Genomic DNA, 26,943 nt, shown 5'->3' on the forward strand with positions numbered 1-26,943 from the left:
AAAACATCGAACATACAGAACAGCAATTTTTTTCCTAGCGAAAAAATTTGCTGTTCCAAAACACATACACACAACACAAGCACACCAAACAAACAGCAATCCACACACATACAACTTCCACACACATACACCTAAACTTTTACATCTAACCCTACACTAAACTATACATACACCACTAACTATCCACTTACCTTAACCCAAACCCTAACCCTACGGTCCGTCACTATCACACAGTCACCTCACCCGCACCCTAATCCTAAGTCACTTACCTCGCCCTAACCCTCACATCCACACAATCGAACACTTACCTGAACCCGACCCGTAACTTTCCACCACAGCAGTGGAAATACCGAAGCAACAGAAATGGACAACCAAATTCTTTCCCTAGGAAAAAATTTGGTTTTCTGTTTCTTTGATATTTTGAATGTTTGGTGTTCTAATATAGACCCGTTTACAAACACTTATTGCAGCCTTTTGTTCCTATAATATATTATTTTCCATGGCAGGTCCTAGAAAGCCATCTGCTAAAATAAACAGTTTCTCTTTAAGTAAAGGTGCTTGCTTGTTTGATGCTCATTGAAATACTGCAGGCTGCCTGTAATTTACATGAATTAATATCACACTAGCATAGCATCTACAGACACTTACCTTCAGATATACCTAGCTGGCACTGTGGTCATGTAGACACGTCTGCACTGTTGTGCTGATATGAAGACAGCAAGCTTGGGAGTGCTCATCTTGCATGACCAGCCGCCTAAGCTATGTACAAACACTCTGGACATGTACACTGCAGTGCTGGTGCTTTCTAGCTACTCCACACCCTTTAAATGCAAATTGCACTTTCTCATTTTATAATTACAAATCTCTGTACTTCTAGTTACTGTCTAGTTTTAAAACTACAGAAAGTGGTACTGTATTTAGTAACAGTGGATCTGTTGAAGAGTACAAAGGAACAATGACTTCATAAGAATGACTGCACATGCCATTAACATCAGATTTGTTACTAGTTCTTTTTTGACCTTATTTACTACACATTGGTCAACGATTAACTCACTGTCTACTGCTTTTCCCATATCTTTAATGCCATTATTTTTCTTGAGTACTTGACCCTTAATGCTGGAAGAACTATATATCCTATTTTCCAAATTCAACAATGCTACATTTGTAAATATTAAGTCTGAAGACGTTATGGCCACATCAGACATGTATTTAGTCTAACCCATAGGTTCATAGGCATTGCAGAACTTTTGTATTATTTGTTGTGGTGACAGTGTTCCCTAGTCTTCAGTTAACTGCGTACATTTATATGAAATAAGTTGGAATACCTGGGCCACTATTTGTGTAAAACAAACCTGAAATACATTATTTTGTTAATAATTTTAATGTTTACCACAATCAGAAATAACAGATGTACACATTCAACTGAGTATACAGGATGCCCATGGTTGAGAATGATTTTCCCTGTTGTCATGATCAAGTTAAACAGTCAGTCTGTATTTGCAGAGCTAGTGTGCATTTTTATAAAGCAGGCTGAAACACCTTTCTTTGGCAATTTTCATATCTCAATCAGACAGATTATAATGACAGCCATCTGAATGGTTTTAAATCAGGAAGATAATTCCAAATTAATGTGCAATTATACATCCCCTCCACCAAAAATGAGAAGATTGATAAACAACACATCCTTATTTTTGGAAAGTCAGGGAGACTATACAAAGGTTAAGGGCTTTATCTGCTGGCCATGCAAGGCCTTAAAGGAAGGGAGACAATTCAAGGTCTTAAAGGAAGGGAGACAATTCAAGGCCTTAAAGGAAGGGAGACAATTCAATGCCTTAAAGGAAGGGAGACAATTCAAGGCCTTAAAGGAAGGGAGACAATTCAAGGCCTTAAAGGAAGGGAGACAATTCAAGGCCTTAAAGGAAGGGAGACAATTCAAAGCCTTAAAGGAAGGGAGACAATTCAAGGCCTTAAAGGAAGGGAGACAATTCAAAGCCTTAAAGGAAGGGAAACAATTCAAGGCCTTAAAGGAAGGGAGACAATTCAAGGTCTTAAAGGAAGGGAGACAATTCAAGGCCTTAAAGGAAGGGAGACAATTCAAGGCCTTAAAGGAAGGGAGACAATTCAAGGCCTTAAAGGAAGGGAGACAATTCAAGGTCTTAAAGGAAGGGAGACAATTCAAGGCCTTAAAGGAAGGGAGACAATTCAAGGCCTTAAAGGAAGGGAGACAATTCAAGGCCTTAAAGGAAGGGAGACAATTCAAGGCCTAAAAGGAAGGGAGACAATTCAATGCCTTAAAGGAAGGGAGACAATTGGGATGTGATAAAATGATTCAGGAGTGGAGAAATACATTGAATGAAGATTTTGATGGTGTACTAATTGGCAGTGATTTTTCTAACTGCCCAGGTATACTGTGAAATCTAGGAGGTTTAGGATTTTTATAAGGAAATGTTTGCACAAGTATTTTTATTATCTACTGAGGTTGAGAAGGTTATTTAAGAGCACAGACCTTTATGTCTGAGATTCCAGTCATTTGTTTTATGTAAATATATAAAGCCAATCTAAGAGTTCTTTGTATGTCTGTGATGTTGTACTGCTGTTGATGGATGCAAAGAAATGAGGATGGATTATGACAGATTTGCCTCAAAACACTGTCTGCACTTTTTTGGTCATTTAAACTGCCAGCAATGACTTGAAATGGTTCCATGCAAAAGGTGGTTCAGTAATATTTCTCAATTGTTTAGTTTTTCTTTTACACAGTTTGGTAGTTCACAAAATTTCACTCTGTCTGTCTCAGCATTCAGTCACTAACTTGCCTCATTTAAATGCCGTAAGTTACGTTATAATGTCATTAAATTAACCACTAATACTTTTTCATGGAAAATCATTAAATTCTCCCCCTTTGTAAACAGCTTTGCACATACCGATGTCTGGAAATTACTGCAGTCTAAAACTGTACTGTGCTTTCTTTAAAATCAGTTTGTCTTGTGCCAAAGTCCCACTACATACAAAATTTTATTACATAAATGCTTATGAAAAACTTTTTCTCCTGTAGTCCAAGTGTTGCTTTTTGTTATTATTTCTTATTCAGTTAGCTATCAGTCTGCCATTTTGGCCAAAAATAAGTTAACGTCTGACGTGCACAGCAACGTCGTTTTCACCCCTTTGGATTAAGTCTGCTGCTTTTGTAAGTTTGAGATGGCTACTGCACAAATAAACTGGCCTTGCTACCTATTTATTTTGTATTTGCACAACATAACATTATTTTGATAAATCTGAAAAATATGTGACTCTACATGCAACATTTATTTGCTGCTTTAGAAACTCTGGGGAGGTATACATGCACATATACACATAGGATTCATGGTGCATGGAATTCATCCTTGTCATATACATGGCACACACTGATATTCTGTAAATATGAGACTTGGGGCCAAACAGTAAGGGGGTGTTTGGGGATAATATCATAATATTCCTCAACTGCAGAGTTTCAATGTTAAAAGCAGACTATGGCTTTGCCTAAAGTAGCTAAAACACAGCAACATGAAGTTTCTAAAGATGGACAACAAATATAAAGAAACAGTGGTACATTAGCAACTTACCTGTTTACATAGCAAGTTTAACACATAGGGATGATTAAATTTTTCTTTGGGGTAGAAAACCTGGAAAATGAGAAGAACCAAAGGTCAGATCATAAGCAAATAAACCCAGATACTACATGAAAAAGTTGAATCAAACTGCACTTGTGAGCTAAGCCAGTTGTGTGGAAATATATAGTATGAGATGTCGGACAATACAAATGGTAGAACTTTCTATGGTTGTCGTTCATATTAAAAATACAGAGAATGGAAATGTCACAACTCAAAAGTTGCTGCTATGTAGAGTACACAATGGTGGTGAGACACCATGGATTAAAAATGTTGGCAACAAAAATGCCTTGGTACTGAAAAGCTTCAGAATGAGAGTCTAAATGACAAAAACTAGCTCAGCTGTGAGTTCATTATAACTGACTGTGTGGAAAGTCAAAACATATACTGCCTGGTACATTCATCTCAGTCTACAAGCATTGACATCATAGCACTAACATTTAAAATTATAACAGAGTATCAAGAAAAGTAAATATTTTTAATTTGCACAATAGCAGATTTAACCATTTCAGACTGCATGCATTTCTTTATAAATAATCTTCTACATAAGCTTAGATCCATGATTTGCTAGCTTAAAGAATCTGAGTAGATCAAGGTAGGGTACAGGTAAACCTGAACACATAAATCATAACACTTTTTCTAAATCATAGGAGCTGCAGACTATGGCCCGATATAGTATTACTTCAGAGATAGAAATGCTGACAGCTTAACTCCAGTATATTCACATTTTTGGTCCACTTTTAAAAAGCCTAAAGCTTTACGCTCATAGGAAGGAAGTGCCTCTACCCTGACTGGGCAATTTTTTTTCATTCATTTACCAGGTTAGTTGGTTGGGACTCTATCAAGACTTTATCTAGACCAATGAAAGGATATATATGTACAGTATAAGGGGTCCATGTTGCAGGTTTGTTGCCTTAACATTTGTATTCCACATAAGGCTACCCTTAGTAAATTAGCTAAGCAAAGGGACAGACAAATGTTGTTGTGTCTTTCGGCTTTTCCTGGTTAGGGGTCGCCACAGCGGAACTCCGGTCCGCTAATGACTGGCAGTAGATTTTTATGTGCCGAGTTACCAGCTCTGACGCACAACCTTTAACGAAGGTACGCCCATTCACGCATGTCTCCACACAGAAGACACTCTAGCTGAGAATCGAACAGGACAACGTCTTACTGTGAGGTGACAACGCTACCGCAGCACCACCACTGCAGTCAAAGGGACAGACAAATGCAATGCACAAATGATACCCACTGATGGCTGTTGCAAAGAATAAGATAATCTTACTCAGAACAGGGATTCTGGGGCTGATTTCTGGATCCAGGCCTAGGAGTGGAGCTCAACAGTGAGGAGCTGGTTGTCAGGTGACCCAGACAGTGAGGTATGGCTCAACCCCTTAAATCTACACGGACTTACCACATGGGCTCAGTACTGCAATGTGAAGGACTGAGGTTAAGTATGATGTTGAGCAACTGGCAAGTAGGATCAGGATAGATTGTAATACAGTAGGATCCAACGGTGGAAACTGGATACAGGGATGTGGAATGCCACATCATTTTGGGAGAAGAAGGTACATCTACAAGAGTTTGAATAATACCTCGATATTGCTGAGCTTACATCTATGTGCAGCTCTGGTTTTGGAGTCAGACTTCTCACTGAGGTGATTTCTATCTCCTACTCTGGAAATGCCTCTTAAGAGAGGCCTCATTTGGGGGTGGGATACTCTCAAGTCCCTGACTGTGTGCCATATAATTAGTGTTTGTGCTGGCAGTTGAAAGGGTCATCTTCAGAAAGGAAAATTCTGACTATTGTTTCAGCATGTATACATAACAGCTATTTTGTGTATTTGGCCTTATCTGGAGACCATGGGAATTGTACTTGATAGGATGCCACCTAATGCCTTTTAATTTTCCTGGGGGACTTCAGTGGTTACTTGCAGAATGCTGAGACTTCCAAAATGATGTGATTAAAAGGAAGATTAGAAGGAATGCATTTCTTAATCTAAATGGTGAACTGTTAGACATATGATAGCCTAGGCTTGTCTACAATGAACATCATGTTAGAACAGAAAGCAGCTAATACGTGTGCTGAGAACTACAACTCTTTTGATCAAAGGTCAGAAATTGACATTGTAATCATGTCATTAGGCCTGAGGTGATATGTTCATTATTCATGGGGCAAGATAAGTGCTGAACTGTTAAATGATCAGCATTCATAATTTGGTAGAAACCTGGGTCAGACATCTGGAATATCAGTTGGGCATTTTAGGGAATCCAAATATCCTGTGACTGGGTCGTTCATAGCTTGAAAGAGTGATCTTACAGTACAAAAATCACACGCATATTCAATCAAGGCTGCTTCCAGCTCAGTATCAGTAGAAACATAGGCATAATTCTGCAAATTATAAGAAAATAATCCAAAGACCACCCTTCCAATTAGCAGTTTATATTCCTGAACTTAGTAATATGATGACAAATCCAGTGATAATAGATAGCTCTTTTCACTTATTTTTTCTCCTCCTTTGTACAAGACATCAGTAAAAAATCATATTCAGGGAAGTGTATCCAGTCAGAATGATTGCATTAATTAGAAATGATATGCACGCTTTCACTTCATCACTAGTTTGCATACTAAAAATACATGCATAAGTATGCAGCATAACTGACATTAATGTCCTCGCACCATAAAGAGCCTAACATGAACTGTGTATCATATTTAATTAACCAGTCTAACAATGTATGGAAAGATTCAGCCTCATAAAACATTCTACTGCAGCTGTGGAGAATTTAATATTGTAATAACTAGTCTTACAGTATAAACCAATACTTAAAGTTATAATTCCTTTTAAAGTTGCTTCAAATTTGATATAAATAAAACCAAGCATAATTCTGCCACTTTTAATCAAGCACTACTAGTCTAATTAGCAGCCTATATTCTTTAACATAAAGCATATAATGATTGATCCAATTACAGTACATAGAATAGTAACTCTTTTTAGGTTAATTTTCATAGACAAAATGCATCATTAGTAAGAAACATGTTCAGAGCTCTAGTATTTCCTCTTATATCCAATGAAAATGTAATTCATCATTCAGATTGTATCACTTACAGATGATACATAAGTTTTCTCTCTACATTACTTGTACAGTTACTAAACATGCACGCATCTTACTTAATATAACCATGATTAATGTTTCCTTACCATAATTTCGTCCAGCACATTACACACTTCTGTACTGTTCAACTATTTAACCAGTCCCATTATATTAATGTAGAAGTGTTTAAACTCTCAAAACATCATTCAGCAGCCATGTTGCACAAAAACAATCCTTCTTCTCCATTGTAATCATCCACTACTTGTACCAGACTTGTAAAACACAGCCTCGCTGACAGAAACTCATATACTCCATCTCATTTCACCCATAAGGTAAAAGTCTCTTTACTAAACCACTGCCCATTACATATTAGTAAACAACAACATTATATCTGTTAAAACACCTACAGTACATCAGGTAAAGCCAGTTTATATTATAACTTTTGCCTTTTATATACTCTAATCATTTCTGAATAATCGTGATGGCATAAGTGGGTCATCCAGCTACAGTAAATCACTTTCTTGGACTGTAACATGTGCTTGTTCCGTTTCATAACATGATATAAATTAGACTAGGATTATACTACCACCTTCCCATCTCCCAAAGTAATCTTTGTGAAACAAGTACCATTTTTTGTGCTAACACAGTCCAATTCCATCCCCTTGTCTCCTAATGCATCAACCTGTCTCAGCTCTTTCTCCATCCTTTATCTTCCATCAAGGCCAGTATATACCAAGTACTCAGCACAGTCTGATGTCCTCTTTTGTATCTCATTAACTTTCTGTTTGACCAGCATTGTGGCAGCATATTCTTCATGCAGGACTTGACATTTCACAAGGCATATTACATATCTATCCAGTAATCATGTTGATTTCTGTAAAACCTGTTTTTATTCAGTCCAGCACATCACCCACTTCTTTCATGTTCAGTTAAATCAGCTTTTGCCAATCATTTTCACAACCCTTCACTTGTACTAGTGCCACTTGCTCAGTACTACTAACAACGTACACGTCTTACATTTTTTTCTGACAGTGTCTGACATGCTGTACTCTCACACTGAATGACCTAGTTTAACTAAAGCAAAAAGGATGTTATTTATCTTCAATGTATGGAGCTACCTGAATCCATGGAAGGAACAATCTTAGGTACTCCTGAAACTGTTGGACATGACTACCCCCTCCCCTTCAGCAGGCAATGCCAGTAGCAGCAGCTGGTGGGACTGGCTCTATTTCTTTAGATGAGGTCACTGCAGCAGTTAATTCTGTGGTGAATGAGCTCTACTTGGAAATGCTGAAAGTATTCATATGGTAGCAGAATCATGGCTAACAGTGTCAGTTCCTTTGAATTGAGAATGTAGTCCAGTTATAGTCCAGCTAAAGAGGGATTCTGCTTCTTTGTCTGTCTGGGAATGCCTATACAAAGATGCTTAAGAGAAGGCACTGAGATTTTGTTCAATAGCAGATCCTCTAATTCAGAAAAGCAGCATATATCTTATCCTAATCAAGGAACAGGTCATATTTTTGTCCTTCCACAGATTTTGGGAAGGTTGTGGGAGTTCATCAGTATGATCCTGATGTGTTTTGTTGACCTAAGTAAGGCGTATGATCATGTACTTCACAATAACTTGTGTGAGCTGTTACAACAGTATGAGGTTTCAGGATCACTGCTGTGTGTTATTTGGTCCCTGTATTTGCAGAATAAGAGTGAGATCCACATTCACTGCATTAAGTTATATGTGTTCAGTCTGGGTATAGGATTCCATCAACGTTGGGCTTATCTCTTCTCCTCTCCTGTTCCTTATTATCATGGACATGGAATCAAGATACAGCTAAGGTTTGGAAAGTGTCCACTTTGGAGACATTTGCAGATAGTATTGTCCTCTGGGCTTTAAATGACTGTTACCTCAGGGATGCATTGTTGAAGCTCATTTCAAATCAGAAGTCATTGCTCTCTCCTGAAAAAGATTGCCTTTTTAGATAGGAACACCTACTGTAGGTGGTGATTTTTATTATTCTGCAGTCTTATTCATGAGTAACGTTGGTGGGGAGGGTTGGGAGAATGACCTGTAGAGGGACATAGCTGCAGCCACTGTAGAGGAATGCAGTAGTGAAGTGACAGCCGAGTCACAGGATGAAACTCACATGTCCACATCCTTCATCCTCACATATGTGCCTTGGGAAGTGATTGAAAGGAATTTTCCAGAGGACACCAAAATCCTCCAAGAGGGCCTTTCCCAAATAAATAGCTGGTGTCAAAACCATAGACTAAAACTAAATGCCAATAAATGTATAATTGTATCCTTCAGCAAGCATGACTTCTCTTGCGACTGATACATTAACATCACACCCCTTGAAATTGATCCTGTAGCTAGGGATCTGGGAACCTATGCTGTCAATGAACTGTCCTTTAATCATCACATATCCAGCATTGTAACAAAGTCATTTTTCATCACACAGCTTATACCAAAGGTATGGTGCTCAGTTCCACTGTACTAGGCCCTTATCAGGCCAACCGCTGAACATAATGCCCCATTTGGTGTGCACCTGTCCAAATACTTGTTACAGCTGGAGTGACTGCAGTGATTTTCTCACTAAAAATATCAAGGACCTAAATAACAACTATGAAGACCATTGCAAAGCCTTGTCTCTTTTCTCTCTCTTATACAGGCTACTAAGAGTTGATCTCTGCCTCACAGCTGGAGCCTCAACAGACCATATCCTGTTAGACCTACTACACATCTGCAAATCCAATTGTAGTGTGAACACCTGCTGAAAGGATCGCCATTTTTTTTTTGCAACATAAATAGAACATGTTGTAGATATAAGTATGTATCACAGAGAATACCTATTCTATAGAACCATATTTCACTCCACGTTAAGTGAAGTTCTTCTCTTACTCTTTTAAAATGTAATTTGGACAAATGATGGGGAATGACTGAGGGGTACTGGCAGCAAATAAATGTCCCAACATATCCTTGTTCTCCCTGCCTCTGGGTATTCCTGTGCAAAATATAAGGGCTAAAAATTACCATAGGAATGTTAGGCTAAGCTTTTTAAGATCCTCACAGGTAAACAATTTAATAAGCACTTATATGAATGGCATATTAAAGAAGTGCAAATAAGGTTCTTCTGCAGTGATGCTGGGTTCACTGTCCATGGTAGAGTGGGGAGCACAGCAGTGTGGGAAGTTTAGAACCACTGCTTCTCAAGGTTAAGTGTTGTCAATTGAGCTGGTTTGGGGACCTACTGAGGATGCCCATGTAGGTGCACCATTTAGGTGTGTCAGGTATATCACATATTTAGGAGGAGAGGCCTGTGACATCTTGGAGAGATTATGTTACTCAATTTGGCTAGGTAAACCTGGGGATCCCATAGGAAAAGCTTGAGTGTATTGCTGGAGATAGGTAGGTCTGTTCTGCAATACTCACCTTTCAAGTAATGGTTAGATGGGTGGGAAGATAGAAAATATATATGCATTGTGGTAGCACAGTGTTGGACCCTATGTCAGAAATTTTCGGCGAAATGTCATAGACCCATATATATATATATATATATATATATATATATATATATATATATATATATATATATATATATATATATATATATATATATATATATATATATATGGGTCTACTCCACTTGACCTAAAATTCATTTGACACCCAAGTGGCCTAAATTTCATTTGACTAACAACTCATTTGACTGACTCCCATTTCAATGACATTTAAGACATAGATTTGTGGGTTTTCCTTCACCTGTGACTTGCTTTTGATAAAAAGAATTACTGTAACTTACAGAGCTGACTGTTAGAATTCCAATAGTCACATAGAAAGTAGTGTTGTAGTGTTTTTAAATGTGAGTTTTTTCTTTACATTTTTATGGGAAGTGTCTAAAGTAATTTGGCAAATGTTTTGTGCATTCCTAGCAGTAGTGGCACCATGTAGAGTACTGTAAGGCAAGTCAAAAGTATATGCCCTTTTCCCTACTGCAGTGTGTACCTGGAGTTAGTATATATAATAAATTTTAAGTTCTAGAAATGGGTTTTCAGTCAAATGAGTTTTAGGTCAAGTGAAATAGACCCATATATATATATATATATATATATACATATATATATATATATATATATATATATATATATATATATATATATATATATATAACATATATATATATATATATATATATATATATATATATATATATATATATATATATATGGTTCCACTTCATATCATGTAGTAAACAGTGTCTGGGATGTTATTTCTAGCTGCTTTATAGTTTTCAATGAATTGAGATTCGGTGTTATGAGTTTTCAATGATTTGAGTTTTCGACGATTTGATCTTGATGATTTGAAATTTGATGAAATGACAATTCAGTAATATGAAGTGGAACCATATATATATATATATATATATATATATATATATATATATATATATATATATATGTGTGTGTACCTTTGATTGACTACTGCTGTTTGTCGGAAAAACTGATCAACAGTTGTGTGAGATTGCAGTAATACTAGAGATGGGGAATTTGCCCTTTCCCTGGTAATGTGTAATTGCAGAGTTGGTATATTTATTTAGCAGGGGTGGGGGATGGGATGCTTGCCTCCCAACAGCAGCATTGTATCTGATGTTGTTAATGTTCATTCATTCCTTTCTGATGGGTATTGGTTCACTCCTCAGAACCAAGTTGGACGTTATAACAAGCATGCGCCAGCCAAAAAACTCTCACACTAAGCTTACCCATAGTGTCCCTCTCTCTATCACCCCAGATCTTGTCTGACATGTATAATATCAAGACACATCAAGCCAGCTCTCAAGCTAAGTGACTTAAATTTTATACTTCCTTTGAAATAATTTTTCTTCACTTTTTGTGAATTTCTATCTTATTAGTAGTCATTTAGAGTTTGCTACCCATTGCTTTCTGTTTGAGTGCTTCTGTCTGATTCTTTATCAAGTTTTTGGTATTCTTCGCACCATTGTTGGTACAGGTCTTCCTTCCCTCCGTAGTAATCTTTAATACCATTGTTGGTATTCCTTGTGCCTCTCTCTTTTCTCATTTTCTTTTTTTACCCGTTGGGTACTTCTTATTTATCATCATTGGTAACCAAAAAAAAAATCGGTCCATCTTTTTCTTGATTTTGTCTGTGTGTATGTGTGTGTGTGTGTGTGTGTGTGTGTGTGTGTGTGTGTGTGTGTGTGTGTGTGTGTATGTGTGTGTGTGTGTGTGTGTGTGTGTCTCGGTGACTGTTTTTGTATATTATTTGACAAGGTTTTTCATTATTATAAACAATGACTGATAAAAAGGGGACAACAGGCATTAAGCAATGTGATCAGTGTAACAGAAAAATGCTGAATTCTGACAAACATTTGTCCTGTGTTTATTGTCTCGGGGTACTGCATCTAAAAGTTCAATCCCCATGCAACTTATGTAAGGGCTTTAGTGCCCATACCTTGACAGAAAGGAGAAATAAATTGATTCTCAAAGGTCTCCTACAAACTTCTTTCTCAGAGGCTATATCTGAGGTGGAGGGCTCAACCCGTCCCAAAAAGGAACATAAAAAGAGGAGTCAGTCCTTACCTTCCTCTCCACATACCACTGACTCTAAATCTGCTAAATCTCCCATGGAACCAAAGGCAAAAGTTCCTAAACTGACTCCTGTAATCTTGCACCAGGGCCTCAAACCCCATCTATGGTACTGTCCTTGGCAACAAGACATCAAACATCTACTACGGTACCATTCTCGGCACCAGTGCCTCAAACACCTACTATGGTGCTGCTCGTGATTATGGAACCACCCAAAACATATACTCCTGCTACAGTACTGACAGCCCTCTTGGCACCAAAAATTGTTTCCCCAATTCAGGTCACTGCCCCCCTCCTACACAACTTGTTTGTCCTTTGACCACGGTGCCGAAGGGTGAAATATTACTCCGGACTTGATACTCCCCATCGACAGACCCCTTCTTTGGACAACAATGCAGTCCATTCCTAGAACACCCTGAGTCTCCATTGGGGATGTCAACCTGCTCCTCCAGGAGCCTTTTGGAATTTGACATATTGAGACTAGTGGATCAGCTTCTGGTGGCCAGAGGAATTCCAACTCTTCTAAATCCTGCCTCTCACCTGGAGCCAAGGAATTTTCTCCACAGACTCTGACATATATTCCTCCTTTGACCTCCTTGGAGGTATTGGAGCCCCCGACACCAACGCCTATCCCAGTACCAGCTTCTTCGGTTTCAGTGGTAGACCTTACCATGGCTCCAGAGTCTACCCTATGGTCCTTGACTCACTTGGAGCCAAGCCATTCTCAGGATCATGACTGGTCTGTCAGCACCATGATCCCTAGTACGCCACCTATTTTTTCTGTGGTGCTGTCTACTATGGTTCTGGTTGTCTTGGCGGCAACAAGTCCCCTCATAGCTCCTTCCCTGGGGGTGGGCTCATCGGAGCAGGGTGTGACCCCAGTCTCAAGGTTGTCTTTCTCGGTTTCAGGCTCTCATCCCTCTTTGGGTGGGCCTGCTTTCCAGGTGATGGAGAGGACACTTGCCTCTGCAGGCTCACAGTTCCTTTGGCACTGGAGTGCCACATATATATATCCTCTGAACTGCATTTGGCACAGTCCACTACTCTGGGACATTGAGCACGGGAACCTCAAGATACTCTTCCACAAGGTACCCCCTTTTCGGAGTCCTCTTCAGATGTCCCTGCTGAGGGGGTACCCTGTAAGAGATCATGCAAGAGGAAGCACGTGGATTCCCCTTACCAAAGATACAGACTGTGATGAAGGGAATGGTCCCCACAGTCACCCCCTAAAGATGTCTCTTTTGGAGAAATACTGGAAATCTTAAAGGAGTGGGGAGACTGGAAGACCACCAACCCTTCCTCGGAGGAGTCTGTATTCTTGCAGGCTTTCTGTGCTCAACCCTCTATTTCCTGGGTGACCCCGCATGCAGATGACCTAGTTCAGCTCATCGTACAGCATGCTTGGAGGAATCCTGATACCACTGAACAGATCACCAGGAGACCAGACAAAATTGTCTCTCTGCCAGAGGGCAACCCACATTGGTCCAAAGGCTTACCAGTAGGCACTATGGTGGTGGTGGTGGCCACTAGGAAAGATCTTGCTGAGGAGAGCCCTACTGTCCATCCTCCAAATGGAGTCTCTGGCGATGAACAGATTAGAGAAGTGGGTATATTCTTCATCGACCTTTGCCATTTGGTCCTTGAATTACTTGGCACATTTTCCCCCTTTCCAGAGAGACCTAATCTCAGAATTCTCGGAAACCCTAGCAGGAGCAATTTCTGATGAGGTACACAACAAAGTTGCCTCAAAGCTTGCCACCCAGGAATCAATATCTAATTCAGCCATGAGGTTGATTTGTCATACTACTGAAGGGGCGGATAGAGCTGCAGGTGCAGGCATTGTCATGAGACATCACACCTGGATGCACCTATGTGATTTTCTGGATACTTTAAGTCTTCCTTTTGAAATGTTCATGTGAAAGCCTCTTCTCTTTTTGGTCCAAAGGTAAAAGAGACATTACCAGGTGTGAAAAGGACAGAAAGGCCCTGTCTGCTGTGGCCGTGCATTTTTCCACTCCCCAACTATCCTACTTTAAGAATCAGAGGAGTGGAAAGATGTGGTACAAGAAATCCCAGGGTCATTTCCATGACACACATTGCGAGTTTACCCCCCCTGGGGCAGAGGGGGAAACTCATCTGGAAGATGCACCTCCAGATGCAGAGGGGGTCCACATAATCAGGGATCCAGAGATTCTTTCTATTCTTTCTTCTATTTTTTTGGCACATTCAGTTGCTGCCTGATTATTATCACTTCTGGTTTGATTTCCATTCCTGCTTGATGGTGATATGCTTCTGCTAGGTTAAGCAGAGAAGTCATCTTAGATTTATTCTCCTCATGTTTCAAAACTTTCACTAAGTTTGGGTCTCATGAGGTCAGCAGATATTTGTGAAGTCCCGCGATTGCAGATCTGTACATGTAGTCAGTTTCAAGGATGCCCATCCCTCCTTTGGAACAGTGGCCCCCTTTGACTCATCCTATGTCTTTTCAGATCTACATAACAAATCAATGAAAACAAGACTTATTTTGGTAGATGAAGCCAGGAAAAGACCTATGAAGTCATCCTTTCTCCCCCTCTCAGCCCAAGGCCATAGTGACTATGGACGCTTCCCTGATGAGGTGAGGGGGCACTTCCAGGGAAACCAGTCCAAGGTACTTGGTCCCCCCATGGAGGCCAATCTGCATATCAATGTTCTAGAACTGAGGGCAGTGCTTCTAGCATGGCAAGCATTTCAATCTGTCCTTCTGTAAGGGGCAATTTCTATCCAGTCGGACAACATGTCCGTAGTCTGGTATATCAACAAACAAGGGGGAACCAAGTCCTATCCGTTGTGTCAGGAAGTCATGAGAATTTGGCAATGGGCGATATCTTCCAACCACTTTCTGATAGCAATGTACTTTCCTGGGGATTCCAACATGATTGCAGACAAACTGAGCAGATGCATTCTCCTGCTTCACGAGTGGTACCTCAACCCTGTCATAGCGGCAAAGATCTTCAGTTGCTGGGGCCAGCCTTGCTGAAATCTATTCACATCTCTCACAAACCACAAATGCAGCAGCTACTTTGCCCTAATTTCCCCACAGGGGAAGTACCCGAGGGATGATCTAGTACATTATTGGACAACGGGACTTCTTTATGTCTTTCCTCCCCTTCCTCTGATCCTGCAATTTCTAAAGAAAGTTCTTCGGTTGAGAAGCAAAGTAATCCTCATTGCTCCCTATTGGCCCCGACAGGTTTGGTTTCCCTTCCTTTGGCCTCACCTAGTACACCAACCATGGATTCTGGATCCAACTCTGGAATTGCTGTCGCACCTGGAAGGGTTGATACATCTAAACATATTGAGTCTCAAGCTGACAGCTTGGTTCCTCCACTTTCAGTAATTGCCAGGCAAAATAATCTATCCTCCCCTGTATGTAATATTCTTCTGGCTTCCCATAAACCATCCACCAGGAAACTTTATCTCAGCAAGTGGAAAAGATTCATAATTTGATCTTGAGAGAAGGGAATATCCCTTTTCAGTTTCACTTGCTTCTGTACTGGACTATTTGCTTATGTACTGGACTATTTATCGAATCTCCTCCATTTGGGAGAGGCAGCTTCATCTATTCGAGTTCACCTGGCTGCTATCGCTAACTTCTACAATGATTTCCAGGACCCGTCCTTGATTTCTCACCATCTCTGTAAAACCTTTTTGAAGGTGTCATGCAAATTAAACAACCCTTCAAAGAGCCAATCGAACCTTGGAATTTGACACTAGTTCTACATTCCTTGACTCGTCCCCCATTTGAACCTGCTGCCACTTGCGATATAAAGTTTTTATCCTGTAAAACTTTGTTCTTGGTAGCTATTACCTCAGCAAGGCAAATATCTGAGTTACAGGCCTTGTACATAAAATGTCCTTACATGGTTTTCTATAAAGGCAGACTTCCACTACGGACTAATCCCACCTTCTTACCCAAGGTTATTTCGGATTTGACCATTAATCAAACAACTGACCTGCCAGTCTTTTTTCCAAATTTTTCTAAGAAAGGAGAATACTCCCTGCATTTACTTGATGAGCATAGACAATTGTGGTTCTACTTGGACAAGACGAAATCAGTACGAAAATCTGACCGATTATTTATATCCTTCTCAGGACCAAAATTGGGAAAATCTGTTTCCAAAGTGACTCTTTTGAAATGGTTAAGAGATTGCATTTGCTTTATCTACCAACAAAACAAAGTTCTTCTACCAACTAAGGTCAAACCGTATTCAACTAGACCAATTATGACATCTGTTGCCTTCCATGCAGGAGCTTCCATGGATGACATTTGTGCAGCAGCAACATGAGCTACCCCTCATACCTTTATCATTCATTACAAATTGGATTTGGTCTCCAGGGGAGAGCCTCTTTTGGTTCAATGGTGCTCAAGAATATCCTTCCATAGGGCTCCCAGGAAATAAAGTAGCTAGGGACTCTGTCCAATCAGTAAGGAATGAATGAAGATTAACAACATCAGATAAAGAAGTTATGTTCTTACCATAATGTTCCATCTGTGTTGGTGATCTTCATTCATTCATTACATCCCACCTGCCATCCCCCTCAAAAAGAATCCTGGAGGTTCGGATTTGGTCTTAAATTATGATAGGGAATTTACTCAGATAAAGCCTCTGATTTCTCTCTTCTTTTCTTATGGGAAAACTCGATCTGAGGTGATAGAGAGAGGGGCACTATGGGTAAGCTTAGCTCGAGAGTTTTTTTGGCTAGCATGAGCTTGTTATAACGGCCAACTCGGTTTCGAGGACAGGACTGATACCCATCAGTAATGAATGAATGAAGATCAACAACACAGATGGAACGTTATGGTAAGAACATACCTTCTTTTTTATTTGCATAAGCTCTGTGCAGTCAATGCTTTTTTTTTCAGTTGACATTTTTCATGTTAACTTTTTGATCTTTTTGTGGTTTTGCAATTTCGATGTTAGCAGATTATATATATATATATATATATATATATATATATATATATGTAGGTAGATATGCATAAATCATATAATAACTCATAAAACACTTAAATTAGCTTCAAAACAGCACAGCAGTGCTACTAAAACTCTAATTGAGATGTACAGTCAGCTTGGGAAGGCCTGAAAATTTATTTACCTAATGGCAGAGCTGACTTACTGTAATTCTGTAGGCAGTTGTAGGGAAGACCATCACCAATGAACATAGTCTGCACCATGCCATCCTTAACCTCAAGCTGGGAACTAATGTGTGCCATCTGCTGAAATAAGTATAATTTTGCATGACCGCTGAGTCATACACCAATGCACTGTACGAACACGTACACAAATGACTGGTTCTCACCATACCCAATAGAACCAGGATGCTCTCCTCCAAAAAAAAGAAGCCAATCTGGTGATCCCCTGCCATAAACAAACTCTACAACAGAAGGAGAAAACTGATGTGGAATAAGGTGAAGTCCCAAGACTGGAAAAACTCCCTTATCAGCCTCAACAAAAAGTTGAGATCCCTCATCAAATCCTCTAAAGCTAGCTATGAAAACAGAATTGCAGCAGATAATAAAGACAACCACAAGGCCTTCTATAGTTATATAAAGAATCTCCATGGCAATACCCAGATTTGCTCTGAGCTACTGCACAATGGTACCTCCTATACCGAGCCAACAGATATTGCCAATATTCTGGCCGACAGATTCAGTGCCAACTTTACCCCCCACAAAGGACCAATCACAATACCAGTAGATTGCCAGGCACCCAGTATTACTACTGCACAGGTTAAAACAGCACTGTCCAAGGCCAAGAATACAGCTTCTATGGGACCTGACAATATCCCCAGCTGTGTGTTCTACATGAACTACAGAGTGAACTGGCACCTCACCTGTGTGCCCTATTCAATCACAACCTCACCTCAGGCTTTATCCCTACCGAATGGTACACTGCTGCAGTCATTCCTCTCCATAATGGAGGAGTGACTACAGACCCTGTGAACTATTGCCCCATTAGCCTGATGAGTCTGACATGCAAAGCTATGAAACGCATCATCATGGACCTAATAAACAAGGATCTAGGGAATCTCCAAACTCTGGATCCCATACAGTTTGGTTTTGTGAAGGGTAGAGCATGCCTGCTCAACTTGGTCAGCTTCTTTGAGTCAGTCACCAAAGCTGTGGATGAAGGCAAGATGGTTTATACAGCCTACCTTGATCTGACCAAGGCCTTTGATACCATTCCCCACTCAGGAATCATAGGGAAAACTCACTAAGGTAGGCATCAACTCCTATATCACTAGGTTGGTTACAAAGTGGCTCACAGATAGAAGCCACAGTGTGAAAGTAGTTGACTCCAAGTCAGACTGCTGACTAGTCAAGAGTGGAGTCCCACAGGGATTGGTCCTGGGTCCTGTCCTGTTTGGTATCTACTTCTCTGAAATCCAGGCCAACATGAAGGGCCTCTGGCTGACAAAGTTACTCAGATGATTGCAAGTTGGGAGCTATTATTAACTCCCCAAGTGATGTTGACATCCTACAGAATGGCCTCACTGAGAACAACGACTGGTGTCTGAACCATGGCCTTAAGCTCAATGCCAAAAATGTGTCATCATCCCCTTTGGGAAAAACCTGGTTCCTATGAATTACCACATTGATGGTAGTCCACTAAACACAGAAGGCATTATTAGAGATCTGGGAACACAGGTTGACAGCATCCTCTCTTTTGATCACCACATTGCCACTATGATCAGAAAGTCCTTCTATGTAGCACATCTCATTACTAAGGGTTTTACATCCAGGAAGAAAGAGGTCATTGTCTCACTCTACTCTTCCCTTATTAGGCCAGTCATCGAGTACAATGCCCCATTTGGCATGTACCTCACTAGACACCTGCAACAACTGGAGAGACCGCAAAAGTACCTCACAAAGAGGATCCTAGGCCTTAAACACTTGTCCTATATGGACAGACTCAAAAAAACTCTAACTATTCTCTGTCTCATATCGCCTACTTAGAGGTGATCTCTGCTTGACTTACAAAGCCATGTTTGACCCAGCTCTGTTAGAAATGCTACATCTAAAGAAATCCCTATCCCTCCACACCACACGCTCCAGAGACCTCAACCTCATTACCACAACCAACAAAATGTACTGGAGGGACAGGTTCATAACCCAGAGCCTGCCCATGCTATGGAATAGACTTCCCATACATGTCAAGCAGAGCACCTTGTTGACCCTCTTCAAGAGAAATCTTGATGAGTGGATGGGAAATAAAAAATTCACCCCTAGGATAACTCCAGTGGCTCTACTCGACAGAGGCACTGGGAACTAAGGTCGGGTGGCACAATGCCAGGGTAATCCTATGGCTAGGCTTGTAAAGCACCCAGGACCATTAGCCTAGTACACACCTATGAACCTGTTTTTACTTGATCTGCACTTCTGGCATTATATTTTACTGTGTGCTATTATTTTTGAACTATATTTTACTGTATTTTTTGCTATTTCCTGCACATTTAGCCTAGCATAGACTTGGTTCAGATTTGCTGGACCCAGTCTGTTTTTACAGTTTCTGAGCACTATTCCAGCTTTCCTTCACAAAGAGGGTCTCCCCTACACCCTAGTGAGAGTGGAGTGTAGCTAAGGACCTATCCCAGTGGTGATTGTTGGCCCAGGGCACAGTGTAGTGTGCTACTTTTGGTTAGAATGTTTGAAATCAGTTTCATTTCATTGCCACTTGTTGCCTGTGTTAGCTTGAGTTTGCATGGTGTACCTAGTATCTCTAAAGAGCAGGTCTTAACCTCTTTCTTCAAGGCCAAAAATACAGCCTCTATGGGACCTGATAATGTTCCAGGCTGCATTCTCAATGGTTTAGAAAAGGCGATAGCAACACCATTAGGTACTCTTTTCAGCCACAGAGAAAGCACTGGTTTTGTCCCTGCTGAATGGAAAACAGCTACCGTCATCCTCTTGCACAAGGGGGGGGGGGTGCATCCACCAACCCTGGGAACTATAGTCCCATTAGCCTAACCAGCGTTATCTGCAAGGCCATGGAGAAAATTATCACGGACCTTATCAACAAGGATATAGGAGACTTTCAAACACTTGACCCGACCCAGTTTGGTTTAGTTAAAGGGAGATCCTGCCTGTTGAACCTCATGGATTTCTTTGAGACTGTCATCAAAGCCCTGGATGAAGGCAAATGTGTGCATATGGCTTACCTAGACTTGGCCAAGGCCTTTGACATAATCCCCAACTCAGGTATAATTGAAAAATTCACCCAACTGGGGGTCAACCCATATACTGTCAGGTGAGTTGCAAACTGGCTCACTGACACAGCACATACAGTCAAAATAGGGGACTTCACCTCCACCAGCAGACCCGTAACCAGTGGCGTTCCACAGGAATCAGTGCTGAAGCCCCTATTGTTTGAAATCTACTTCTCAGAAGTACAGCCAAAAACAAAAGGTCTGTGGCTGACAAAGTTTGCTGATGACTGCAAACTGGGAGCAGTCACTAAGTCCTAAATGATGTCAACATTCTACAAGAAGGGTTTACGCAAACCAATGATTGGCGCCAAAGTCATGGTCCTAAACTCAATGCAAAAAATGCATTATCATCCCCTTTGGCAAAGGCAATGTCCCTGCAGATTGCCATATTAATAACAACACCCTAAGCTCGAAATCAGTGGTGAAAGATTTGGGCACACAGATTGACAGCAACCTTACTTTTGATCACCATGTTTCCATGGTGGTAAAGGAAGGCCTACTACATTGCTGACCTCAAAAGCAAGGTTATAGCTTCCAGAACAAAAGATGCTATAACCCCCCTAAAATTTTCCCTCATCATGCCAATAACAGTACAATACTCCCTTTGGTATGTACCTAAACAGGCACCTGCAGTTACAGGAGAGACCTCAAATGTTCCTCACAAAGAAAATTCAGAGTCTTCAGCACATGTCTTACGTGGATAGACTGAAATCACTGTCACTGTATTCTGTATCAGCACATGTCTTACGTGGATAGACTGAAATCACTGTCACTGTACTCTGTATCATATAGACTACTCAGAGGTGACCTATGCCTTGCAGACACAGCAACCTTTGATCCTGCCTTAATGGAAATGCTGAACATTCGTAAGTCAAATGGTACACGATACACTCAGTCTAGTGACCTTAACCTAGCATGTGACATCAACAGAACTTGCTGGAGAGACAGATGTGTCTCCCAGAGGTTGCCTTTCCTCTGGAATAAACTTCCAAACAGGTTAAACAGAGCCCCTCATTAACCCTTTTAAGTGTAACTTGGACAGTTGGATGGGAAACCATAAATTAACCCCAGAGGTTTCACTTGTGTCCCTCTTGGACAGGGGTAGTCTGCTGATTTACATCTACTTATAACATAGACCATATCTCTAGACCCTTAAGGGAACAACGGCTGAACTTTGCTAGACTTGTAATGGCCCTAGGGCCATTAGCCTAGTAACTTCTGATGAACCTATAATTATGATACATTAATAAATAGTGGCTACAATAGCAAACACAGACGTGTGTTAACTTATCTTGCTATTTTCTATGTTATCCCTAATTGTACGATCCCAGCTGTGTGCTACTGAGTCAGGAAAAGATACCCTAATGTGCTTGATCAGTGGCTGCCATCTGCCTAATGATTATTGTCAGCACATGTTCTTTGTGACATAATCTTCACAAAATGAAGAAGGTCATAAAAAATGCACATAACAGAAAATAATGCACAAAAAAGCAGATTGTTGTAGATTAATAATTGCTGCCCTTAGTCTTTTTTAACCCATGACTCTTGGCAACCAGTTAAGAAATTCTGAAACAGTACTGGAGGTGTCACTATCTATCCACCAGTTCATGGTGGAAGAAAAATGGATTATTTAAATAGAGTGTCATTATTACAGGACTGGAACAACTGGGTAACAGCATCATTTCAGATTACTGTTTTCAACAAAATGATTTAGTTTACCTGGAAATGCTAAAAGCTTGATATTAAATTAAATGAAAACAAACCACACTGACAAAATCCTAGTTGCAAGCATTTTATAGGTTCATAGGTTCATAGGTATTCACTACGCAAACAACCACAATGGCCTTTTTAAGCCTAGCTATGCATCCCAAATCTCTAACAAGTTCTGATACCCTTGATAAATGTAAGAAGGGGCTTGGGAGATGAAACATTTATAAGCTTGGGCCTGGGAGATGAACCATTTACAGGTTGCCTGTGTCTATTAGAGACATAGGTGCCAAACCAGGGATGAATTTGCTGCTCCCCATCCAATTGTCCAGGTAGCACTTGAATTGGGTTAGGGAGGAACTCTGCTTCACATGGATGGGAAGCCTGTTCCAGAGATGGGGTAATCTCTGGGATACATACCTGTCACTCCAGCAGGTCCTATTTATATCACAGGCAAGATGTAAGTCTTTAGAATGGGTAATTTATGGTGCTTTTTATTTTGTGGAAATGCAGGAGGTCCAATGCCCTGTATGTCAGGCATAGATCTCCCCTCAAAAGCCTGTAGGAGACAGATTACAGGGATAGAGCCTTGCAGCGGTCTCCACAGGACATATTACTTAAGCCCTGTATTCTTTTAGTGAGGAACCTCTGTGGACATTCCAGTTGTATGATATGCCTGGTCAGGTACATACCAGAGGGGGCACTCTACTCAATGACAGGTCTGATGAATGCTGAATACAGTGGAACAATGAGTTCCTTGGACTTAGATGCCATACCTTTGTTTATAGGTTACACAATATAGAAGGATTTCCTCACTGCTGTAGACATGTGATGGTCAAAGGCTAGATTGCTATCCATGTGTGTCCCTAAGTCCCTGACTACTGGGTCAACTCTAAGAGGTGTGTTGTCAATATGATAGCTACCAGGGGTGGATGACTTCCCAAAGGTTACTATTATGCATTTCTTGGCATTTAGTTTTAGTCCATGGCTTTAACACCAGTTGTTTGTCTGTGTCAGCTCCTCCTGGAGAACATTTGTGTTAGTGTGGGATTCAATGACAGCTCCTAATTTGCAATCATCGGCAAATTTAGTCAGCCAGAGACCACTAACATTGGTGTTGATTTCACAGAAGTACATGCCAAAAAAGAGCGGTCCAAGGACTGATCCCTGAGGGATTCCACTTGTGACTGGTCTCTTTGTAGAGATGGACACCCAATTCTAACTACCTGGGCCATGTCTGTGAGCCAGTTAGCTATCCACCAGGGGACATACCAGTTTTTACTTAACCTCTTGAGTTACATCACAAACCATTCTGACACACTCCCAGTAGCAAACACTATTCATCACTTATAATCGACCCTAGCATTTTCAGTCAAACATTACATAACACATTTAAGTCCTGCCTTCTTTTAAACCTCATTCCTCCCCTGAATGTATTGTTCCCACAATTTCCATTTTTTCCTATGTAGTTTGCTCCTACCCTATTCTAAAGATCTCAATTTCAGTTGTTTTTTCTCTGTTGCTATATTCGCTACTTCTAATATAGTTGGTTTAGATCTTGATTTCCATTTTCTAGTAATTACTTTCTTGGCAGCTACCATAATTAGACACAGCAAGGCATTACCATGTCTAGGCAAGTCCTTTTCTGTATCATAGCTCAGAAAAATCATCTCCCTCATCACACCAATCTGCCCACCCAGCATCTCTGACAGTGCATCCCACAGGGAATCCTTAAAGTCTGTCAACCCACCATACTCCCATAAAACATGTTTCCAAGTATCTGTTTCTTTCCTATTACACCTATCACACCTCCAACGTTTGCTGTTTACCTTAAGAAAATTTCTCTTGGGGAATAAAAGTATCAGCGTAAACATTACCGAGCAAAATGCCTAAATCTTATAGACTTTCTTGCATATATCCTCCCATTTTTTCTTTGTGAATTGCTTATCAAATCTCTCTTCCCAATCCTTTATCACCCCCTCTTATTGATTCTTATAGTTATGCAATATTTTATATGCTCTAGTAATTATTCCATTTTAATGGCAACTTCTGTTCTAGATTCTACTAAATAGTTTACCAGTGTGGGTCTTTCATTTAGGACCCTTCTATTTCTTTCTCTTTGCCTATACTCTATAAGTCCTTGATAGGGAAGGCAATCTCTAACCTGTAATCCAAATAAATTCTTTGCATCTTCCCATTCTGTCATCATTCCCTCTCTAGTTATTTGCTCCCAATACCTTGGTTCCTTTGCCATTTTCTCCAATAAATTCCCGCCCCTCTTGCCTATTGTCTGTATCCGCAATTGCAGTCATTCCTATTGGCAGAATCTCCTTTCTTCATTTCCATGTTGGCTTAGTTCTTAGAATACTTTCTCCTACTTTATGGATATAATATTCTGCATGATTATTGTTATTCTCAAATGCCTGCGTCCAAAATCCCAGTCTCTCCTTGTTTCTTGAGCTTACCCGTTTCATCATTATCCCTTTCCACTTTGAATTAGATTTTTGCTTGTCCTATGTATAGGAGCCTTAACTGTGTAGCTCTGAAATACTCTTTCAAATTAGGTAATCACAAACTTATTTTGTTCTATTGAAAGAATCGGCTTATCCCAATTAACTCTTGCCCTCTTCCCTTTGCAGATAAAGTCCTTCAGCTCTTTATTAATTGCTATTCACAGCTTCTCCTCTGGTTGATAAAAATATGCCTGACCTGTGTATAAGACTAAAGGAACTAAAAGTGTTTTCACTACTTGTATCTTGCAACCCATATCCAGAAAACAGAACTCCCAATTTCTCAGTTTTTGTATCCTACCGAGAAGAATGTTATGATAATAAAGGCTGAACTTTAGGGAGGAAGTGCAGAGGCAGAAAAGTTTCATAACATTCCTCTTAGCTATTACATATTATTACTTATGTTTCTCATTTTAGTTATCAAAAGCTACCTGTATCATGGGGAAATACAATACTGTATACCTCCCAGTTACATTTTAGACCATAAATGTGTAATATGCTATCATGCTGCATAGTCCAGAAAGCTCAGCACAGCCCATTTCACAGTGTGTTACATTTTAAGATCCAAAATGAAGTTTCACATTTCACATTTTTATAAATTGTTCCACAAGGTGTCACACTTTTTGATGAAGACAGGTTGAAGTTTATGGTTCATTCACAGCAAAATATTTTCTTGTTTGAAAAACATATTTATGACATGAAAACCTAGACATACTATTTAGAGAGAGGGAGACAAAGAGCACACCAAATGAGTCTGCTCTGACACAACAACAGTATCTTGGCTCTAGAACAGCATACGTAAAAATGGAATGCTTCAAGTCCAAAAAACACAAAAATGCACCAAAATGCTTACTTCCTTTCGAAGAAACAATTTCCAGTCCACACTGACATAGGAGAAAAAGACACTGGCAGTCAGCTGATACATCTGGGTCTTGAGGTGGGTGTCTTCCAATGGTTTATTTTTTGATGGGACTATGTATTAAAAAAAAAAAATAAAAATAAAATATGAAAAATACGCCTCTAATACTGATAGTGGTATTTTGTAAAAGGTACAGTTCTTCAGTCTTGTCTTTCAGAGTTTTTACTTACAAACACTTAATTTCATTGCATTACCATTTCCTTTACAGTTGTATTTTAAAGTCACTGACTGCTGTTAAGGTTTGGCTAGAGCCTGACATGTTCAGATTGCGTACTCCTATCATTTTCAAACATCTGGGTTTCCATCAGCATCACTGTAACATCCCTGAGATAGTCTCAGGAATAAAAAGAGAATCACATGTACCGTCATTTATTTGTTTATTTATTTATGCATGCTGAATTTCTTGACCAGAGTGTCACATTTGGCACCTAAGGTCATTTTTTTAAAACTTTCCACAGTAGCATACTTAGAGTAAGGAGGAATCAGGATAAGAGAGCAGGGAAATATCTTTCATTCAAAAATAATACATGATCCCTCCCACATACGTGCACACACACACACACACACACACACACACACACACACACACACACACACACACACACACACACACACACACACACACACACGCACACACACGCACACACGTGCACACACACACACACACACACACACACACACACACACACACACACACACACACACACACACACACACACACACACACAAACTACCACCAAACAAAACCATGTAAGCCTTTGGTTTTATGTCTCGGTTCAAAATAAGTAGCAGGAAATGTGAAACTTGTGTATACATAGATGCTTAGTTTACATCTTTCTTTCTTCTCAGGGTGCATGTGTGTTTCCACATGTTAACCCCTTCCCACACACACACACACACACACACACACACACACACACACACACACACACACACACACACACACACACACACACACACACACACACACACACACACACACACACACACACACACACACGTCAATAGGGCATAGTAGACCAACCATGGCTCCTCCCCCTCAGATCAGCGAGCTGACAATTGTTGTTCCTTCCCTACCCTTCAGTGAGCTATCACCCCTAGCGTCCTGGCTACTTGTTGAACCCAGGTCATGCAGTCAAAAGTTCTAGTTTTATTCCTCTTTGCCAACAGAGCTGGCAATACTTAAGAATCTTGAGAATATTTTAAGCTTAGTCAGATATTATTT

The 26,943-nt window shown here is 40.2% G+C and overlaps 1 protein-coding gene across 3 annotated transcripts in view; it reads right to left on the minus strand.

The window, feature by feature from the left end:
* Positions 1 to 26,943, minus strand: part of MYO15B (myosin XVB) — a 1,190,858-nt gene that overhangs the window by 520,716 nt on the left and 643,199 nt on the right. For all 3 annotated transcript variants that reach the window (XM_044084949.1, XM_044084950.1, XM_044084948.1), the window contains exons 21-22: positions 25,653 to 25,771; positions 3,600 to 3,659 (exon numbers count right to left, since the gene is read on the minus strand). In XM_044084949.1, coding sequence (XP_043940884.1) covers positions 3,600 to 3,659; positions 25,653 to 25,771 — 179 coding nt within the window. The remainder of the gene's footprint in view (positions 1 to 3,599; positions 3,660 to 25,652; positions 25,772 to 26,943) is intronic.

The sequence above is a fragment of the Protopterus annectens genome, chromosome 10.part0 (genome assembly GCF_019279795.1).
Source record: "Protopterus annectens isolate FY-2018-M chromosome 10.part0, PAN1.0, whole genome shotgun sequence".
In the NCBI taxonomy this organism is placed as follows: Eukaryota; Metazoa; Chordata; order Ceratodontiformes; family Protopteridae; genus Protopterus; species Protopterus annectens.